At 38.7% G+C, this 22,833-nt stretch overlaps 1 protein-coding gene across 5 annotated transcripts in view; it reads left to right on the forward strand.

Annotated features, from left to right (window-relative positions):
- TBCK (TBC1 domain containing kinase) overlaps nt 1-22,833 on the forward strand; it is a 244,973-nt gene that overhangs the window by 201,313 nt on the left and 20,827 nt on the right. For all 5 annotated transcript variants that reach the window (XM_008267520.5, XM_008267519.5, XM_002717178.6 and 2 more), the window contains one exon: nt 394-553. In XM_008267520.5, coding sequence (XP_008265742.3) covers nt 394-553 — 160 coding nt within the window. The remainder of the gene's footprint in view (nt 1-393; nt 554-22,833) is intronic.

Genomic DNA, 22,833 nt, shown 5'->3' on the forward strand with positions numbered 1-22,833 from the left:
CCAATCCACATTAATGACCTCTAACAATTGTGTGTGGAAGCCCATTTAGCGATAGCTTGACCAGAGAGGATATGCTTTTGCAGTAACTTGCCTGTATCATTTTCAGAACTTTAAAATAATCCAGGTAATAGTAAAACACTGAGAGGCATGAACATTGTGCAACCAATATTCATTGCTTTACTGCATCAGGATCTCTTTCCTAATTATTTTGTCAAGTTTGCTTTCTTTCTCTTTTTTGCTAAATTTTCAAGTGTTTTAGAGGTACCTTATGTCATGTAGTTAAAATAACCATGTGAGTATGCAGATGTTTGACACTGTCTTCTGGGAGTCAGTTCCTTCTCAGAGTTTCTCTCTGACACTCAAATAAATGTTTTCCTTAAACTTCCTTCCCAGTTTCATTCGGGGTCACATTTCAGGCAGTATCAACATTCCATTCAGCTCTGCGTTCACTGCAGAAGGGGAGCTCACCCAAGGTCCTCACACAGCTGTGCTCCAGAACTTCAAAGGGAAAGTCATTGTCATCGTGGGGAATGTAGCAAAGCACACAGCTGAGGTAAGTGTACCCCTGGAATGGCATATGCACAGAAGGTGAGTTATTTAGCTGCCTACCTTATATGCTGTATAGAAGTGTGTTTCTTCAGGAGCTGGTTACAAATGAAATTAAATTTGAAGATCTACCTATAATCATAAGTATAAGAGTTTGCCTGCTTTAATTCTGCCTTTTTTCCTCAGTGCAATGTATCAGGGTCAACAGTAAGCTTAGAAAAATCCAAATGGTAGCCTAAGGTTTGGGTTGGCCTAAGGTTTTGGGTTTGGCTCTCTGCTTTCTAAAATTACAAAATAGTTTGAATTCCCTCCATGGAGAACAGTGGGGCTCAAGTATAGGCTCTGAAAGATGGTCATGGTATAATCTATTGGACAAAGGAGTTTCTTTTATTAGAAGCTCAAAACTTTTTAATGATAATTCAGAAAGGACATCAACTTTCAGAAATGCTGAGTGCGTAAGATAAAAAATAGTTTCCCTCTTCCACGGCTGTGTTCTAAGCAAATTTAACAATAAAACAGGTGCAGGCACTGTGGTTTAGCGGGTAAAGCTGCCGCCTGTAGTGCTGACATCCCATATGAATCCTAGCTGCTCCACTTCCGATCCAGCTCTCTGCTATGGCCTGAGAAAGCAGTGGAGGATGGCCCAAGTGCTTGGGCACCTTCATCCATGTGGGAGACCTGGAGGAGGCTCCTGGCTCCTGGCTTTGGATCAGTGCAACTCCAGCTGTTGCAGCCATCTGGGGAGTGAACCAGGGAGTGGAAGTCTTCTCTCTCTCTCTGCCTCTGCCTTTCTGTAACTCTGCCTTTCAAATAAATAAATAAATCTTTAAAAATTAAAGCAAATAGTAGCATATGGAGGCCAAAAAAACTCACTTTTTTTTTTATAAAAGACAAGTTAGAGACTTTTCCTTAGCAAAAGAGTCAAAAAGGCTTGCTAAAAAAATAAAACATCAGAAATAGGTAGAGAACATACTTAAGTGTGGACAGCATTGAACTGTGCAGGCCCTTTGGCTGAAGGGAGGTAAGAATTTCTTCCTGGCTGGCGCCGCGGCTCACTAGGCTAATCCTCCGCCTGCGGCACCAGCACCCTGGGTTCTAGTCCCGGTTGGGGCACTGGATTCTGTGCCGGTGGCTCCTCTCCCAATCCAGCTCTCTGCTGTGGCCCGGGAGTGCAGTGGAGGATGGCCCAAGTGCTTGGGACCTGCACCCGCATGGGAGACCAGGAGAAGCACCTGGCTTCTGGCTTCGGATTGGCGCAGCGCACCAGCGTTAGTGGCCATTTGGGGGATGAACCAATGGAAAAGGAAGACCTTTCTCTCTGTCTGTCTGTCTGTCTGTCTCTCTCTCTCTCTCTCTCTCACTAACTTTGCCTGTCAAAAAAAAAAAAAAAAAAAAAAAAGAAAAAGAGAAAGAATCTCTTCCTGGAAAATCAGCAGAGATAGCTTGCTCCTTGGGTGCAAGGCTATGCCTTCCCAACTTTACCAATCAAAAAATGCCTCTACCTCCCATGGCAGAGTAAATCCAAATAAAAAGAGAAAGGGTCAGAAATGTGTGCGCTTAGGAAACTTTCATCACCAAGGAGATTTAGAGTGGAGGTTAGATATTCCCCTCCAGTATACTTTTTTTTTAATATTTATTTATTTACTTAAAAACAGAATTACATAGGGAGACGGAGAATCAGAGAGAGAGAGAGAGGTCTTCCATACTCTGGTTCACTCCCCAAGTAGCTGCAACATCCAGGACTGAGACAATCCAAAGCCAGGAGCTTCATCTGGGTCTCCAACGTGTGTGAGAGGTGCCCAAGCACTTGGACCGTCTTCTACTTGTCTTCCCTGTCCAATAGCAGGGTGATTGATTGGAGATAGAATAACTGGGACACCAACAGATGTCCATACGGGATGCCTGTTTTTTTGTTATAGTAGCTTTACCCACTATACCACAACACAAAGCCCCAAGCATGTCACTTTAGGTCTCTTTGTACTGAACAATTCAGAAGTGTGCCTACTGAGAATGTCGTCAGATGAAACTTTGGATTTGGGTATAGGTTGCTTTAAACATCCAGCAGTATTTACCTCAGGAATCTAAAGCAAATTATAGCATTTTGACACTAAATGAAGAGCAACCATGTGATGAAACTTGATCAACCTTGATGATGACTGGACTCAAAAAGTATCTGTGTGGTATTATTTATAAGTCATAAATCACTCACCCTTCTTTTATATAACTGTCTAGCATCCAACAGAGAATAAATTACACCTATTTTGAAGAGTCATTGACCACTTTAATGTATAATTTCAAGTAAATGAGAATATTTTATAAATAAAGCCATGGTGTGTGTGTTTGTGTGTGTGTGTATGTATGTATAAAATTTTGATGTAAGTTGTTAAATCAGTATTGTTTTACTTCTACCACTATATAGTTGCTGCTATATTAATCTCTGTTGCCATTTCATTCTAGTGAAAAATGTCAAATTTATAGTGCATATCTATACATTCATCTTTTAGAAATACTATTGAAAATCACTTATTTCTAGGTCCTAAGTAATAAATGGCCTTGGGAAGACATCTTAACAATGATAATAATCCCAGTTGTGGACTGATCTTTATAAGCTATCATGTTACATATATTATCTCATTTTACTCTTCATACTAATTCTATGAAGAAAGTAGTGTTCTGCTTTTTACATTTTACATGTTAGTGTTCTACATTTTACATATGAGAAAAGCTTAGATTCAGAGTTTATCTAATTTGCTTCTGAGAACCAGAAACACAAGTCTGCATGAGTCCACAAGCCATATCTTCAACTCAGTGTGCCCTTAACAAGTTTTAGAGACTGAATGCTGCCACTTTTCCTGTTTTTTAAATCAGGCATATTCTTCTTTTTCAGTGCTTTAATTTTAAAAATTAAATAACTTTTGTGAAAGGGCCTTATAATCCCTCCATTCCCATTTTTTATGACATAGTACAGAAAAATCTAGACAACAGTTGTACTTTTTCGGGATAATCTCACTGACATACTGGGTCAAGAGGTAGTCAATAACAATGTACATTAACTATTAAATAATCATACATCTCTAGAAATATCCTTTGAAAAATGTTTGAGCATACCATACAAAAAGTTTACATTTCAATTTTAAACATCACTGAATGCAAACTTCAACTTTTTCCTATTTTCATTCTTTTTGTAATAGGGTACTCTTCTTTTTTTTGTGACTATAAGTACTTTAAGATCAAGTATTTTATCTTGAAAAGATAAGATATGGTGGTTAACGAATAGATTCACAAAAGTTAGTGACTTGGTAGGAAGTAGGTTTCTTGTCATTATCACATAACAAATCGAGCCTGGGAATTCATGATTTCAGGCTCTTCATTTGTAGTTGTTCTGCTCCAAGTGGTTATGCAGGGTCATAGGCTGAATGAGAATTAGACATAGTGAATCTGTGTCTGTTGGTGTTACCATTATCTTCATGCCAGTCAGAGACTTCATAGCATTTCATTGGGATTTCTCCCATATCCGAATATTTTTTATGGAAATTATTGTTGAAGCCTCTGATAAGTGCACCCTGAGGTTGCTGAATGTATCTGTATTTGTTGGTTGATGATTGGCTGACAGTGTGATATTTAAAAATTTAAATGCCTATATCAATTGTGGCTTTTAAGAAGTTCCACAGCTGAAGCCTGGAATGCTTGCAGTGTGGCTTAGTCTGAGTTAAGGGCTTCAGTACCAGAAAAGCTAAGGGTGTGTCTCAGTTTTAGGCCAAAAAACCTGAATGCCTGCAGAGAGGCTGCAGAGTAGTTCTGGAGCTCCAGGACCAACAAGTAATATCCAAGACAGGACTCAGGTGTGCAGACAGGCATATTCTTCATACCTTGCTTGCAACTCCCTCTCCTATTCCCATTTTTAATTTTTACAAATATGTATTTTCAGTTAACTTTATACTCATAAGATTAATCCTGAAGTAAGTAGATTTCAACAAATAGTATGAAGAAAAAAAACACTGTTCCACAATAATCAAGATAAGGGCTGTTCAAAATCATCACATCTCAAAGTGTAAAGTTCAATCCTATAGATGACCTTTTAGGTACTCTGTATTTACCACAAATCAAGGACAGCATCTGGTCTTTATCTTTATGGGACTGGCTTATTTTTTTTTTTAAAGATTTATTTATTTGAAAGACAGAGTTACAGAGAGAGGTAGAGACAGAGAGAGAGGTCTTCTGTCCGCTGGTTCACTCCCCAGATGACCTACAACCGCTGCAGTTGTGCTGATCCAAAGCCAAGAGCCAGGAGCTTCTTCCAGGTCTCCCATGTGGGTGCAGGCCCAAGGACTTAGGCCATCTTCTACTGTTTTCCCAGGCCACAGCAGAAAACTGTATTGGAAGAGGAGCAGCCAGGACTCGAATCAGCGCCCATATGGTGATATTGGTGCTTCAGGCCAGGGCTTTAATGCACCACGCGATGGCACTGGTGCCAGGACTGGCTTATTTCACTACGGATGATGGTTTCCAGTTGCATCCATTTTGTTGCAAATTACAGGATTTCATTTTTTGCTGATGTGTAGTATTCCATAGTGTATATAGACCATAATTTCTTTTTTTTTTTTTTAAGGATTTATTTAAAAGAGTTACAGACAGGCAGAAAGAGAGAGAAAAAGAAGTCTTCCATCCACTGGTTAACTCTCCAAAGGGCTACAACGGGTAGAGCTTGGTTGATCTGAAAGCCAAGAGCCAGGAGTTTCTTCTGGATGTCTCAGGCAGGTGCAGGGGCCCAAGGACTTGGGCCATATTCTAGTGCTTCTCCAGACAATAGCAGAGAGCTGGACTGGAAGTGGAGCAGCCGGGACTTGAACTGGCACCCATATGGGATGTGGGCACTGCAGGTATTGGCTTTACCTGCTACAGCACAGCACACACCCCTACCATAATTTCTTTATCCAGTCTTCAGGTGATGGACCTCTGGGTTGATTCCATATCTTAGCTATTGTTAATTGAACTGCAATAAACATGGAAATAAGGATCACTCTTTAAAATGCTGATTTTTTTTTTTTGGGGGGGGGTTTGGGTAAATTCCCAGGAGTAAGATGGCTGGGGTCATATAGTAGGTCTATGTTGAGAAGTCTGAGATATTTTCATACTGCCTTTCACAATGGCTGCACCCATTTACATTTCTACCAACAGTGGATAAGGGTATCTTTTTCCCACATTCTCACCAGCATTTGTTGTTTGTTGATTTCTATATGAGAGCCACTATACTAGGGTGAAGTGAAACCTCATTGTGGTTTTGATTTGCATTTCCCTGATGGCTAGTGATCCTGAGCATTTTTTCATGTGTCTGTTGACCCTTTGAATCTCATTTCTTGAAAAATTCCTGTTGAAGTCCATTTCTTAACTGGATTGTTTTGTTGTTCTTGAGTTTCCTGAGCTCTTTAAAGATTCTAGATGTTAATCCTTTATCAGTGCATAGTTTGCAAATATTTTATCCCATTCTGTTGGTTGCCTCTTCACATTGCTGATTGTTTCTTTTGCAGTCCAGAAACATCTCAGTTTGATGTAATCCCATTTGTAAATTTTGGTTTTGATTTCCTGTGCTTCTCATGTCTTTTCCAGGAACTCTTTACCTATGGCAATGTCTTGTAGGGTTTCTCCAATGTTTTGTAGTAATTTGATGGTATGAGGTCAGAAATTTAGGTCTGTGATCCACTTTGAGTGGATTAAGGTAGGGGTCTTGTTTCATACTGCTGAACACAGACATTCAGTTTTCCTCAGACCATGTGTTGAAGACACTCTCCTTGCCCCAGGGATTGATTATAGTTACTTTGTCAAATTTAAGATGGATGTAGATGCATGAATTGATTTCTGGCATTTCTATTCTGTTCCATTGGTCCACACGTCTATTTTTTCCCAGTACCAGGCTGTTTTGATTATAACTCCCTGTTGTATGTCTTGAAATCTGGTATTGTGATGCCTCTGGCTTTCTTTTCTTTGTATAACATACCTTTAACTATTTGGGGTCTCTTGTGTTGCCATGTAAGTTTAGCATCTTTTTTTTTTTGCAGACCTGAGAAGAATGTCATTGTTATTTTGATTGTGATCATATTACATCTATAAATTATTTTAAGTAGTATGGACATTTTGATAATGTTGATAATGTTTTGATAATTTTGATAATGTTGATTCTTCCAAGCCATGAGAGATTTATTCCATTTTTTGTCTCTTCTTTTTTTTAATATTTTGTAATTTTTATCATAGAAATTTTTTGATATCTTTGGTTAAATTTATTCTAGGTAGCTACTATAAATGGGAGTGATGTTAGAAGTTCTTCTCAGCAATGATATTGTCTTTGTATACAAATGCTATTGATTTCTGTTAATGTCCTGCCACTTGACCAAACTCTTTTATAAGTTTCAGTAGTCTCTTGGTAGAGTTTTTTGGGTCCTCTATACATAGATCATGTCATCTGCAAATAGGGATAGTTTGACTTCCTCCTTCCAAATTTATATCACTTTGATTTCTTTTTTATAATTTTTAGAAATATTCCTTCTATACCTAATTCATGGAGAGTTTTTATCATAAAGGAGTGTTGAATCTTATCAAATGCTTTCTCTACATATATGGAGATGACCCTATGGTTTTTGTTCTTCATTCCATTGATGTGATTTATAACGTTTACTGATTTGCAATGTTGAACTGCCCTTGCATTTCTGGGATAAATCCTGATGTATGATCTCCATGATGTGGTTTTGGATTTGATTTGCTTGTATTTTTTTGGTAATCTTTCCATTTATGCTCTTTAATGATACCTATCTGAGTTTTCTTGTGTCATGTCTTTGGTTTTGTTATCAAAGTAATGCTGGCCTCATAGAAAGGGTTTGGCAGAATTCTATCCTGTTCAATATATGGAATAGTTTGAAGAATATTAGAGTTACCCCCTCTTTGAATGGTTTATAGAATTCAGTAGTAAAGCCATTGGGTCCAGGAATTTTCCGTGATGGGAGACTTTTGATTACTGCTTCAATTACATTGCTTTTTATAGATCTGTTTAGGTTGTCTGTATTTTCTTGATTTAATCTTTGTAGGTTATGTGAGTCCAGAAATTTATCAATTTCTTTGAGGTTTTCTAGATTATTACATATAGTTCTTCATATTAATTTCTTATGATCTTTTGTATTTCAGTGGCGTTAGTTGTAATGTCTCCTTTTTTATTTCAAGAAAGTTTATTTCCTTTTTAATTTTTTCAATGACCCATTTATCATGCAGTACCATTTTTTTTAAATTTCCAAGTATTGGTGTGTGTTCTATTGTTCTTTTTGTTGTTAAATTATAGTTTTATTCCTTTATGCTCTGATACATGATATGAATTCAACCTTTTTAAATTTTCCTAGACTGGATTTGTGATCTAATACGTGGTCTATACTACAAAATGTTCCATGTGCTGATGAAAAGAATTTGTTTTTTCTGTAGCTGTTGATTGAAATTCCCTTAAATGTCTCTGAGGTCCATTTGCTCAAGAGTATGTTTCAACTACAATGTATCTTTATTGATTTTTTTTTTTGTCTGCATGAGCTGTCCATTGATGAGAATGGGGCGGTGAAGTCACCCACTATTATTGTATTGGAGTCAGTCTATCCCTTTAGGTCAAATTGTATTTTCTGTAAATATCTGGGTGTTCTTCTGTTAGGTGTATATATATTTATGATTGTTACATCTTCTTCTTGAACCCTTTATCAAAACATAATGTCTTCCTTTCTTCCTTTATCTGTTTTCTTTTTAGTTTTTTATTTAAACTCTATTTTGTCTATCAGGATAGCTATACCTTATTGCTTTTGGTTTCCATTTGCCTGGTTAGTCTTTTTATTTTTTTTTTTATTTTATTTTTTTTTTTTTGACAAACAGAGTGGACAGTGAGAGAGAGAGACACAGAGAAAGGTCTTCCTTTACTGTTGGTTCACCCTCCAATGGCCACTGCGGCCAGCACACCGCGCTGATCTGAAGCCAGGAGCCAGATGCTTCTCCTGGTCTCCTGTCGCTCCCCGTCTTCGTGGGGGAACGACACAGGACCCTGCGCTGTTCTTTCGTCTGCTCGGCCCTCCCCGGGTTTGCTGCTGGTTCTTTCCCGGGTTGGCTACTATCCCTTCCACCTCCGTGGAAGGGCAGTTCCCCCTGGCCACATTCCCCACTTCCGCAGGGGAGCGGCACACCGCCGGCCGGCTCTCTCGGGGGCTGCACAGGTATTATTCGGATAGATGTTCCCCTTAGATGTTCCTTCAGATGTTCCCGGTGAATGCCATCTCTCTCCTCCTTTATAGTCCTCCTCCGCCAATCCTAACTCGGCTGCCCACACGCCGAGTACACTGCTCTCCAATCAGGAGCAAGTCCTACAGTTTATTGGTTGAACTGGAGGCAGCTGTGCGGAAGCTGTTTACTTCTCTCCCAGCGCCATATTGTGGGAGAGCAGATGCATAGAATAAGTCTTAATTCCAGTAACTCAGTCTAGTCCGAATTGCTCCCCACAGTCTCCCATGCGGGTGCAGGGCCCAAGCACTTGGGCCATCCTCCACTGCACTCCCTGGCCACAGCAGAGAGCTGGCCTGGAAGAGGGGCGACCAGGACAGAATCCGGTGCCCCAACTGGGACTAGAACCCAGTGTGCCGGCACCGCAAGGTGGAGGATTAGCTTATCAAGCCGTAGCGCCAGCCTGGTTAGTCTTTTTCCAATCCTTTACTTTTAGTCTATGTGTATCTTTGTTCATGAAGTGAGTTTCTTGTAAGTAGCATACAGTGGGGTCATGGTTTTTTATCCATTCAGCCAACCTAAGTCTTTTGGTTGATGAATATAATCCATTACATTTGTGGTTGGTATTGAGATATAAGAACTAAGACCTGGGGCTGGTGCTGTGGCGCAGCAGGTTGGGCTGCCACCTCCAGTGCTGCGTCCCATGTGAGCACCTGTTCAAGTCTCAGCAGCTTCACTTCTGATCCAGCTCTCTGCCGTGGCCTGGGAAAACAGTGGAGGGTGGCCCAGATCCTTGGGCCCCTGCAACTGTTTGGGAGACCCTGAAGAAGCTCCTGACTCCTGGTTTCAGATCAGCACAGTTCCAGCCGTTGCAGCCAATTGCGGAATTAACCAGCGGATGGAAGATCTCTGTCTCTCTCTGCGTGTCCTTCTCTCTCTGTATAACTCTGACTTTCAAATAAATAAATAAATTTTTAAAAAACTAAGACCTGTCATTTTATTAATTGGATATTGATTCTACCTGCTCTGTTAGTGAATGTGGTCGTGTCATGCATATTCATGATGTTTACTTGTAATGCAGAGCACTCTAGAATTTCCTGTAAGGCTGATGTTGTGGTGGTGAATTCTCTGTTTTTGCTTATATGGAAAATACTTTATTTCTCCTTCACTTTTGAAGGATAGCTTCGCTGGATATAATATTCTTGATTGGAAGGGGTTTTTTTCTTTTAAAACTTTATATTATTCCACTGTCTTCTGGCCTATAGAGTTTGCTGAGAAGTCTGATGTTAATCTAATTGGGTTTCCTTTATATGTAACTTGATGCTTTTCTCTTACTGTCTTTGGGATTCTCTCCTTGTCTTTAACTTTTTGACATTTTGATGATGATATGCCTTGCAGAAGAATTTTTTGATTGAATCTGCTTGGGGTTCTTTGAGCTTCTTGGATATGGATATCCATATCTCTTTCAAGTCCTGGGAATTTTCAACTAATATTTCATTTATCAGGTTCTCAATGACTTTTTCCTTCTCTTATGCTTCAGGAATGCCTATAATACAAATATTTGGTCATTTAATGGTATCCCATATTTTGTGTAGACTTTCTTCATTTTTTTTCATTCTTTTCATTTTTGTCTGATTAGGCTATTTCATGCTTTTTTGTCTACAAGGTCATAAATTGTTTTCTCCACTAATTCTATTCTGCTGTTAAAGCTTTCAATCGTATTTTTGAGTTTATAAATTAAAGGATTTAATCTCTAAAATTCATATTTGGCCACTCTTTTTTTTTTAACTTTTATTTAATGAATATAAATTTCCAAAGTACGGCTTATGGATTACAATGGCTTCCCCCCCATAACGTCCCTCCCACCCGCAACCCTCCCCTTTCCCACTCCCTCTCCCCTTCCATTCACATGAGGATTCATTTTCAATTCTCCTTATATACAGATGATCAGTTTAGCATACATTAAATAAAGATTTCAACAGTTTGCTCCCACACAGAAACATAAAGTGAAAAATAATACATGATTTTTTAAAATAATGATGAAATCAGATCAGACCTATTGTCATGTTTAATCCCAGTGAGAGTCAAGTTGGGAATTGCTAATTTCTTCTCTTTTTTTTTAACAGAAGATCAGTTTAGTATACATTAAGTAAAGCTTTCAATAGTTTGCACCCCCATAGAAACACAAAGTGAAATATACTGTTTGAGTACTCGTTATAGCATTAAGCCTCAATGTACAGCACATTAAGGACAGAGATCCTACATGAGGAGTAAGTGCACAGTGACTCCTGTTGTTGACTTTACAAATTGACACTCCTGTTTATGGCATCAGTAATTCCCTATGCACCAGTCATGAGTTTCCAAGGCTATGGAAGCCCCTTGAGTTCTCCGACTCTTATCTTGTTTAGACAAGGTCATAGTCAAAGTGCAGGTTCTCTCCTCCCTTCAGAGAAAGGTACCTCCTTCTTTGAAGACCTGTTCTTTCCACTGGGATCTCACAGAGATCTTTTACCAGAGTGTCTTGGCTTTCCATGCCTGAAATACTCTCATGGGCTTTTCAGCCAGATCGGAATGCCTTTAGGGCTGATTCTGAGGCCAGAGTGCTATTTAGGACATCTGCCATTCTATGAGTCTGCTGAGTATCTCGCTTCCCATGTTGGATCACTCTCCCCTTAATTATTCTATCGGTTAGTGTTAGCAGGTACTAGACTTGTTTATGTGATCCCTTTGACTCTTTGTCCTGTCATTATGATCAATTGTGAACTGAAATTGATCACTTGGACTAGTGAGATGGCATTGGTACATGCCACCTTGATGGGATTGAATTGGAATCCCCTGGTATGTTTCTAACTCTACCATTTGGGGCAAGTCAACTTGAGCATGTCCCAAATTGTACATCTCTTCCCTCTCTTATTCCCACTCTTATGTTTAACAGGGATCACATTTCAGTTAAATTTCAACACTTAAAAATAACTGTGTATTAATTACAGAATTCAACCAGTCATATTAAGTAGAACAGACAAAAAAAACTACTAAGAGGGATAATGTATTAAGTTGTTCATTAATAGTCAGGGCTATGCTGATCAAGTCACTGTTTCTCATAGTGTCGATTTCACTTCAACAGGTTTCCTTTTTGGTGTTCAGTCAGTTGTCACCGATCAGGGAGAACATATGGTATTTGTCCCATTGGGAATGGCTTATTTCACTCAGCATGATGTGTTCCAGATTCCTCCATTTTGTTGCAAATGACTGGATTTCATTGTTTCTTACTGCGGTATAGTATTCTAAAGAGTACATATCCCATAATTTCTTTATCCAGTCTACCATTGATGGGCATTTAGGTTGGTTCCAGGTCTTGGCTATTGTGAATTGTGCTGCAATAAACATTAGGGTGCAGACCACTTTTTTGTTTGCCAATTTAAATTCCTTTGGGTAAATTCCAAGGAGTGGGATGGCTGGGTCGAACGGTAGGGTTATCTTCAGGTTTCTGAGGAATCTCCAGACTGACTTCCTTAGTGGCTTGACCAGTTTGCATTCCCACCAACAGTGGGTTAGTGTCCCTTTTTCCCCACATCCTCGCCAGCATCTGTTGTTGGTAGATTTCTGAATGTGAGCCATTCTAACCGGGGTGAGGTGAAACCTCATTGTGGTTTTGATTTGCATTTCCCTGATTGCTAATGACCTTGAACATTTTTTCATGTGCCTGTTGGCCATTTGGATTTCCTCTTTTGAAAAATGTCTATTGAGGTCCTTGGCCCATCTCTTAAGTGGGTTGTTGGTTTTGTTTTTGTGGAGTTTCTTGATCTCTTTGTAGATTCTGGTTATTAACCCTTTATCTGTTGCATAGTTTGCAAATATTTTTTCCCATTCTGTCGGTTGTCTCTTCACTCTCCTGACTGTTTCTTTTGCAGTACAGAAACTTCTCAATTTGAGGCAATCCCAATAGTTGATTTTGGCTTTGACTGCCTGTGCCTCCCAGGTCTTTTCCAGAAATTCTTTGCCTGTGCCAATATCTTGAAGGGTTTCTCCAATGTTCTCTAATAACTTGATAGTGTCAGGTCTTAGATTTAGGTCTTTAATCCATGTTGAGTGGATTTTTGTGTAAGGTGTAAGGTAGGGGTCTTGCTTCATGCTTCTGCACGTGGAAATCCAGTTTTCCCAGCACCATTTATTGAATAGACTGTCCTTGCTCCAGGAATTGGTTTTAGATCCTTGATCAAATATAAGTTGGCTATAGATGTTTGGGTTAATTTCTGGTGTTTCAATTCTGTTCCATTGGTCTATCCATCTGTTTCTGTACCAGTACCATGCTGTTTTGATTACAACTGCCCTGTAGTATGTCCTGAAATCTGGTATTGTGATGCCTCCGGCTTTGTTTTTGTTGTACAAGATTGCTTTAGCTATTCGAGGTCTCTTGTGCCTCCATATAAATTTCAGCACCAATTTTTCCAGATCTGCGAAGAAGGTCTTCGGTATCTTGATTGGTATTGCATTGAATCTATAAATTGCTTTTGGGAGAATGGACATTTTGATGATATTGATTCTTCCAATCCATGAGCATGGAAGATTTTTCCATTTCTTGGTATCCTCTTCTACTTCTGTCTTTAAGGTTTTGTAATTTTCATCGTAGAGATCTTTAACGTCCTTGGTTAAGTTTATTCCAAGGTATTTGATAGCTATTGTGAATGGGATTGATCTTAGAAGTTCTTCCTCAGCCATGGCATTGTCTGTGTATACAAAGGCTGTTGATTTTTGTGCATTGATTTTATACCCTGCTACTTTGCCAAACTCTTCTATGAGTTCCAATAGTCTCTTAGTAGAGTTCTTTGGGTCCCCTAAATAAAGAATCATATCATCTGCAAAGAGGGATAGTTTGAGTTCTTCCTTCCCAATTTGTATCCCTTTAATTTCTTTTTCTTGCCTAATAGCTCTGGCTAGAACTTCAGCAGGTTAACACCCTGGCCTGAAGCGCTGGCATCCCATATGGACACCAGTTCTAGTCCCAGTTGCTCCACTTCCAATCCAGCTCCCTGCTGTGGCCTAGGAAAGCAGTAGAGGATGGCCCAAGTCCTTTGGCCCCTGTACCCGTGTGGGAGACCCAAAAGAAACTCCTGGCTCTTGGCTTCGGATCGGTGCAGCTCCAGCTGTTGCAGCCAATTGGGGAGTGAACCAGCAAATGGAAGACTTCTCTTTCTGCCTCTCTCTCTCTCTCAGGAGTGGAATGGCTAGGTAATACAGTAGGTCTATATTCAGATTTCTGAGATATCTCCATACTGTCCTCCACAGTGGCTGCACCAGCTTACATTTCCCCAAATAGTGGATTAGGGTATGTTTTCCAATAGCCTCTAAGTGGAATCTTTTGGATCCTTTACATATAGAATCATGTCATCTGCAAATAGGGATAATTTCACTTTCTCCTTCCCAATTTATATCCCTTTGATTTCATTTTCTTGCCTAATGGATCTGGCTAAAACTTTCAATACTATATTAAATAGCAATGGTGAGAGTGGCATCCTTGTCTGGTTCCAGATCTTAAGGGGGAATGCTTCCAAGTTTGTCCCATTCATTAAGATACTGGCCATGGGTTTGTCATAAATTGCCTTGATTATGTTGAGGAATGTTCCTTCTATACCCAGTTTGCTTAAGGTTGTCATCATGAAAGGATGTTTTATCTTATCAAATGCTTTCTCTGCATCTGTTGAGATAACTTTATTATTTTTGTTCTTCAGTTGGTTAATGTGCTGTGTCACAATTATCGATTCGCGAATCTTGAACCATCTCTTCATCCCAGGAATGAATCCTACTTGGTGTGGGTAAATGATCTTTCTGATGGGTTGTTAGATTCGATTAGCTTGTATTAACTGATAGAATTCAGCAGTGAAGCCATCTTGTCCTGGGCTTTGCTTTGTTGGAAGGGTCTTTATTACTGATTCAACTTCTGTCTTGGTTATTGGTCCATTAAGGCTTTCTGTGTCTTCATGTCTCGATTTTGGTAGACTATATGTATCTAGGAATCTATACGTTACTTCTGTTTTCCATTTTGTTGGCATATATCTCTTTGTAGTAAATACTTAGTTTTTTTTATTTCTATGGTATCTGTTATGTTTCCTTTTTCATCTCTGATTTTATTGATTTGGGTCTTTTCCCTTCTTTTTTTCCTTTGGTTAGTTGGGCCAATGGTATATCAATTTTGTTTATTTTTTCAAAAATCAGCTCTTCATTTCACTCATCTTTTGTATTATTTTTCAATTTTGTTTATTGCTTCTCTAATTTCATTGTTTCTTTCCTCCTATTATTTGGGGCTTTGGTTTGTTGTTGTTCTTCTAGGTCCTTGAGATGCACTGATAGCTTTTTTATTTTTTACATTTCCAATTTCTTCTTGTAGGCACCAATTGCTATAAACTTCCCTCTTAATACTGCTTTTGTTTTAATCCATAAGTTTTGGTATGATGTATTGGTTTCATTCATTTCCATAAATTTTATTTCTTCTATGAAATACCATTCTGGAGCATGTTGGTCCGTTACTATTTGTTTGCATATGATCTAGAATCTAGGGATTCTTGAGTTGTTGATTTCTAGCTTCCTTCCTTTATGGTCAGAGAAGATGCATGGTATGATTTCAGCTTTTTTGAAATTGCTGAGACTTGCTTTATGGTCTTGCATATGGTCTATTCTAGAGAAAATTTCATGCACTGATGAGAAGGATGTGTATTCTGCATCTATGGGGTGAAAAGTTTTGTAGATATCAGTTAGGTCTATTTCTCTCATGCACATTTTAGAATCTTTTCTTTGTTTTACTGTGGAAAGTTTGACTACACTGTCTCATGGTGAAGATGTTTTGTGGTCATGTCTATTAGGGGTTCTATGTGCTTCCTGTACTTGGACATCTCTTTCTCTGAAAAGTTTTTTGTAATTTACTAAATCAGCTTTCTAGTCTATTTTCTCTTTCTACATCTACAGGAACTCATGTTGGGTCATTTGATAGTATCCCATAAATCTCCAAGACGGTTTTTAATTTTTCTAGTTTGTTTATTTGTTTAATTATTGGTCTAACTGAAAGGTTTCCAAAAATTTGTCTTCTAGCTTGGATATTCTTTCTTCTGCCTCACCAATTAGTTGTTAAGGCTTTCTACATTTTTATTTGATCTTTTGAATTCTTCATTTCTAATAATTCATTTTGATTTCTCTGTAAAAATCTCAGTTTCATGAGAAAAATTTCTATTCATGTCATGTATGGTTTTCTTTAATTTGTGAATTTGCTTCTCATTGCTTTTGAGTAATCCTATGATTAATCTTTTTAATTCCATTTCAGGAATTTCATCAATCTCTTCATCTTCACATTCTAATATCAAAATGTTGTTGTGTTCTATTGAGGGGGTCATGGTGCCTTCCTTATTCTTGTTTACTGAATTTCTGTGTTTATATTTAGGCATTTGTGGAGTAACTTGTTGTTTTTTCCTCTGATGGCTTTTATCTTTGAATTATGCATCTGTGACTTAGTGGAATTTCTGCAGTTTCAGTGAATACCAGGAGGTATATGCTGGGTGTGGCCAGGGTGCTCAGGTCAGTGTTTCAAGGTGGGTCAAGTATCCAGGCTAACACCCAAGTTTGGTGTGGTAGATCGCCTCATGTTAACAGAACAGGGGAAATGGTCACCTCTGTTGGTGTGATCACCCCTGCACCTCCTCTCCTCCTACCTGAGCCACGTCTGGATGTTAGCCCCCAGTGGTTTCAACAGTTATATGTGCCACTGTAGGAACTGCGCAAATGATCTGCATGGTTCCCACTGCAGTGTCCCACCCCAGGCAACCAAGGAGCTCCAAGCATGAAGAGCCACACCCAGTGATTGCCCAGAGACCCAGGTACACCCTGTACCCTCTCATGTAGCCACTGAGTCCACACAGTCTCAGCACACAAGACTCTCAGAGTGTCTGGGTACAGAGGGCTGTCTCTGCCCTACCATCCTATCCAGTTAACAGAGAGGCAGATCTTCCCCCAGCCAGCTCCACCGAGGTTGCTTGAGCCCCAGAGCCTTTGGTATGTTAGAAGGCCAGGCCACCTCACAATCCTGCTGGGTATCCAGCCACCTGTCAATCCTCCCAGCAATGCTCAAAGTCAGTGGGGACTGTGGATTTTTCCCTCTGCTCTAATCTCTGGATTACATACATATACAAGAGCCACTGTCCAAATATTGCCTTCTGCTCACCAGCACCTCCAGTACTGTCTTGTCTCAAGTTGCTGCATGCATCCACAGAGGCTTCTGCAGCTGCCATCCACGCCCGAAAGGAGCCTGCCCTTTCTCACCCAGGCAGCAGACACTGTTGAGGGGAGGACGGGGTGAGCTAAACATTCCCATTTTACTTCCACTGGGTCCACACGTAGCTGCTAATGACCTCTAGCCCCTAGGGCTCCAGATTAGACTCACACCACGCCCTCTCTCAGGCCATATCACCACGGGTTGCTGCAGTCTGGTCACTCTTCCATCTCCAAGCTGCCACCCGCTCCGGCTCAGCTGCTGCATTCATGTGTTGTGTCCATGTTTCTGCTGTGTGTCCGCACATTCCACTCAGGAATTCTACAGATTTCCATTTCCTTTTGTAGAATTTCCTCTGTGGTTTTCTAATTCTCCCCTGAGAGTGTACTTCCTAACTTTTTTTAAAGCTGTTACTGCTCCAATCCCATTCAGAAAATCATTTTTGTAAAATATTTGTATAGAGATGATCTTTAATAATTTTGCAAATCATGGGGCTAAATTGAACTTTAGATATTTATTTCCTATACTGTTGCATCTTATTGTCTGCTGTACAGACCTGTATGGCCATAATAACACAATTTAAGCCATATTCATTAGAATTCAGCTAGGTATTTATGGTTGTGCTGTGTATCTTCTATTTATTCTACTCCCATCACATATGCATTCTCCACCTTTTAGCCTATCATCCACCCCAGCATGCTGACTTCATTGTCTTCTGCCTTCTAACTGTTCAGGCAATGGGGAGCTCTGACAAGTTATGGAAGTTAAGGGAGTCAGGAAGTTCATCCCCATGGATCCTTCCCTAAAAATGTTCTCAGGTTGATTGTCCCTCTCTTGTGAAGACTAACACTTCTCTTCAGGAAGCCTGCTGCCTTTATCATCAGCCCCTGGTCTCTTGTGCTCTGGGAATGACAACAGCTCTGCTCTTGTTGGCCTCAGGTAACTATACTTAATCTGTTATGGTTCTCTTACATCCCCACCCACATCTTTATAATTAATCTATTTACAACTAGGCCCCAATTTATCCAAAGAGCTTATTCGGACTATGACTGTAATAAGGGTAGTATTTAAATATGTACAATTTTTAGTCAGCCTGAGTTCTCTTCTGTTTCTTACTTAGATGTATTAATTTGGGCGAGTGTAAAACCTCTCTACATCACTATTTATTCATTTATAAAATGAGGAGAATAATACTGACATGATAACGTTATTGTAAATGTTTTATGATAGTAGTATGAGACTCTGAAATAAACTAAGTATTCAACTAACATAAGCCATAATTTTTTCCTGTACTATGATTTGTATATTTGTGAATTTGAAAATTTTTATTTTATGTACAAGGATTTTTTTAAATTCTATAATTTGGGAGTGTCGGCAAAATAACTGATGGCTATTTTCCCATCCCTTCACAGAAACATCAAAAAACAAGCAGAAACTGTACCATTTGTTGATTAGAAGTGGTGAAAGCAAACATCCTCATCTTCTTCCTGACCTTAGGGGAAAAGCTTTCAATCTTTCAGCACTGAGAATGATGTTAGCTAGGTTTTTTCTCTATATGGCTTTTATCGGGTTGCAGAAGTTCCCTTCTATTCCTTCTTTATTGAATATTTTTAGCATGAAAGGATGTTGTATTGTGACATGCTTTTTCCATTGTTATTGAGATGATTAAATGTTTTCTTTGCTTCCTTGTATTACTGTGGTATGTTCCAATGATTGATTTTTGTATGTTAAATCTTGCATTAGTAGCATAAATTCCACTTGGTTATGATATATAACATAACCCTAGTAATTTTTTTTTGACAGGCAGAGTGAACAGTGAGAGAGAGACAGAGAGAAAGGTCTTCCTTTACCACTGGTTCACCCTCCAATGGCCGCTGCAGCCAGCACACTGCAGCTGGCACACTGCGCTGATCCGAAGCCAGGAGCCAGGTGCTTCTCCTGGTCTCCTATGCGGGTGCAGGGCCCAAGGACTTGGGCCATCCTCCACAGCACTCCCGGGCCACAGCAAAGAGCTGGCCTGGAAGAGGAGCAACTGGGACAGAATCCGGCACCCTGACTGGGACTAGAACCCGGTGTGCCGGCACCGCAGGTGGAAGATTAGCCTATTGAGCTGCGGCGCCGGCCAACCCTAGTATTTTCTTTAGGATTTTGTTTTAGTATTCATCAAGCCTATTAGTCTATAATTTCTTGTCTGGGCTTGGTACCAGGCAATAATATTGGCCTAACAGTATGCATTAAAATGTGTTCCCTCCCCTTTAACTTATTCAAAGACTTTATGATTGATTATTAATTCTAACCAGAGAAATTAAGCAAGAAAAAGAAATAAAAGTTATCCAAATTGGAATATGGTAGTTATCTAGGATTGCTGTAAGGAAAAACAAAATTGAGTGGCTTAAAATAACAGTAATTTATTCTGCCATGGGTCTGATGGCTAAAAGCCTAATGTCAAGGTATCAACAGGGCCATGTTTCCTCTGAAACACATGGTGGAATTCTTCCTTGCTTTTCCCAGCTTCTGATAGTGGCCATAAATCCTTGTTGCTCCTTGGCTTGTAGCTATATTGATCTCTGGTTCTGTTATCCTTTATTCTTCTACCTGTACATGTTGATCTCTGTGGGTCTTCGTCCCTTTTTTATAAAAATACCACTCATAGTAGATTAACGGGCCAATCTACTCTAGTATGGTCCTAACATAGGAACCTACCATATTTCCAAATAAGGTTATGTTATTACGTTCTAGAAATAACATAAATTTTAGACACTATCTAACTTGGTACAAAAAGGAGACAGTAAACTGTATTTACAGATGATATGATCTTTTATCTAGAAAACAATAAAAAGTCAATGTATGTACACACAGAGACATACACACATAAACTGTTAGAGCTAATACACGAATTCAGCAAAGTTCAGGATAAAAATCAGCACCAAAAACCAAAAATCAGTTTTATTTCTATATACTATCAAAATCCCCATGGAGTTTTTTTGGAAATAGAAAAACTCAAGAAATCATATGGAATCTCTAGGGATCCAAAATAGCCAAAAAAATCTTTAAAAAGAATATAAAATCAGAAGACTCACAACTTCAGAACTTATTACTGAGCTCAAGTAATCAAAACTGTGGTGCAGACATAATTTTAGCCATATAGACCAATGGAATTAAGTTAAGAGCCCATAAATAAGCTTTTTATCTATAGAAAATTGATTTGACAAGAGTGAAGATGACTCAGTGGGGGGAAAAAAGGTGTCTTCCAAAAATGAATCTGGGACAACTGAATATCTACATGTAAAAGAATTAAATTGGAGTCTTACTGTAACCATAAACAGAAATTAACTCAAAATGAACCAAAGACCTAAATATAAGAGCTACAACTATGTATATGGAGATAAATCTTAATGACATTAGATCTGAGAATGGTTTATTAAATATGCACCAAAAGCACAGACAACCACAAAAAAAGTTATATCTCATGAAAAGTAAAATTTTTTTCTTCAGAGGACACTATCAAGATATTGAAAAGATAAACCACAAAATGAAAAAATATTTGTAAGTCATATGCCTAACTAATATCAAAATACAAATCAATGTGCAAAAATAAGTTGTATTTCTACATACTAGTCAGTAACAGAAAAGTGATTGAATTTTTAAAAAGTCAAAGGATTTGAGTAAACATTTCTCTGAAGATATACAAATGTCCACTAGCACATGAAAAGATATTCAGTATTCTTAGTCATTAAGGAAATGTAAGTCAAAACCACACTGAGATACCACTTAATACCCAAGAATTGGCAAAGATGATAACTGGAAATTGCTGATGTGGGTGTAAGATAATGTAGCTTCAGTAGAAAACATCTTACCAATTCCTTCAAAAATTTAACAGAGGAGCTGACATCAAGGAGCAGCAGGTTAAGCGGGCATCCCTTATCAGTGCCAGTTCAAGTCCCAACTGCTCCAGTTCTGATCTAGCTCCCTACTAATGTGTCTGGAAGGCCGTGGATAATGGCCCAAAAACTTGGACCTCTGCCACACATGTAGGAGACCCAGATGGTGTTAGTTTCTGGCCTTGGCCGGGGCCAGCCCTGGCATCATGGCTATTTAAGGAATGAACCAGCAGATAGAAGATATTCATATTATCTTTCTCCCTCTGTGTAACCCTGCCTTTCAAATAAATAAATAATTTTTTTATTAAAAAAAAAAAAAACTAGGGTTTGGCATTCTGGTGCAGTGGGTTAAGCCACCACCAGTGATGGCAGCATCCCATAAGAGCACTGGTTTGAGTCTCAGCTGCTCCAATTCTAATCCGGCTCTTTGCTAATGCACCTAAAGCAGCAGTGAATCATGGCCTGATTCTTTGGGAATCACTCATGTGGGAGACCTGGACAGAATTCCAATCTCCTGGCTTCAACCTGGCCCAGCCCTGGCCCAGCCCTGGCCATTGCAGCCATGGGGGAACAAAGCAGTGAATAGATCTCTCCCTCTCTGTAATTTTGCCTTTCAATTAAATAAATAAATCTTAAATTAAAAAAAATCAGCATAGAATTACCATATGACCCAGCAATTGAACTCCCAGGTATACACCAAAAAGAATTTAAAATAGGGACATAAACATAGTAATATTGACAGTAGCCAAAAGGTAAAAACAACCCCCTGTCTGTCAGCAAATTGAATAACCAAAATATAGTGTATAGATACAGTGTAATATTCAGCCATAAAAAGAAATACAGTCTTACCTCATTATAACTTGAATGACTCTTGTAAAAATGACCAAGAAAAATAAACCATGACCCTATTTTTATAAAATACCTTTAGTAGGCAAAATCAGAGACAAAAGGTAAATTAGTGGTTACCAGGACCTGGAGGAGGAGGGAATTTACTGCTCCAGTTGGTACAGAGTTTCTGTTTGGGATGATCAAAAGAATATGGAAATAACTGTGAATATAGTTATTGTCACTGAGTTTTCTATCTAAAAATGGTTAAAATGACAAATTTTATATATACTACTGCAATTTAAAAAAAAAAGTCTCTAAGATTTGATGTCTTCAGGCTATTCCCCTATTATTCATGTGGCCCTTACAATTTGTGGTCAGACAGTGGTGGAAAAAATTTCATAAGAGCTTTTCTTATGGGATCTCATTTACCTTGAATTGTGTTAAAAATAAGAAAGGTGGAAGAAGAGCTATTTCCAAGCAGGTAGAAGATTTTCTTCAAAGATGAAATCAGTACACTGAAGCTGGCACCTGGAAGAGTTGTGTTTTGAAGATTACGAAAACCATAGTTGAATGCTGAAAAGGAAGCAGAGGTGCCATTTCTAGTCAGTACAGTTACAAATTATCATTGCAAATATGTATGATTTTATGTCAGATCCACATTTGGACCTGGGAATTTTTTGTTTGCAAAACAATAGACAGTGATTATCATTTTTCTTCCTTTACATGTTCTGTTAAGACCTGGTAAAAAACTAGTCCAAAAGTTCCACAAATGAAAGTATTAAATGAAATTGGATATAGTTCAACAAAAAAGGCTTTCAATATTGGATTTAACAAGTAGTAAAATGTCATTGAACAACTCCAAGAAATAATAAATGAACCATTTATCTAATATATGACAGCATTAAAAATCACCCAGTTGGCATACAAATTAGGACCAGAATACTGTTTTTAATACAAACATAAAAAGATTACCAGATGTATTAATTATGAGCAATTTTGAAAAACTTTGTGGAAAATGCATATTATCTATTAAATCTATTCTCCATTTTTTTATATTATCTAAACTTATAAAGAAAAAGACAGGGGGCCGGT

This window comes from Oryctolagus cuniculus, chromosome 8, assembly GCF_051225735.1.
Source record: "Oryctolagus cuniculus isolate XC-2025 breed Fujian yellow rabbit chromosome 8, ASM5122573v1, whole genome shotgun sequence".
In the NCBI taxonomy this organism is placed as follows: domain Eukaryota; kingdom Metazoa; phylum Chordata; class Mammalia; order Lagomorpha; family Leporidae; genus Oryctolagus; species Oryctolagus cuniculus.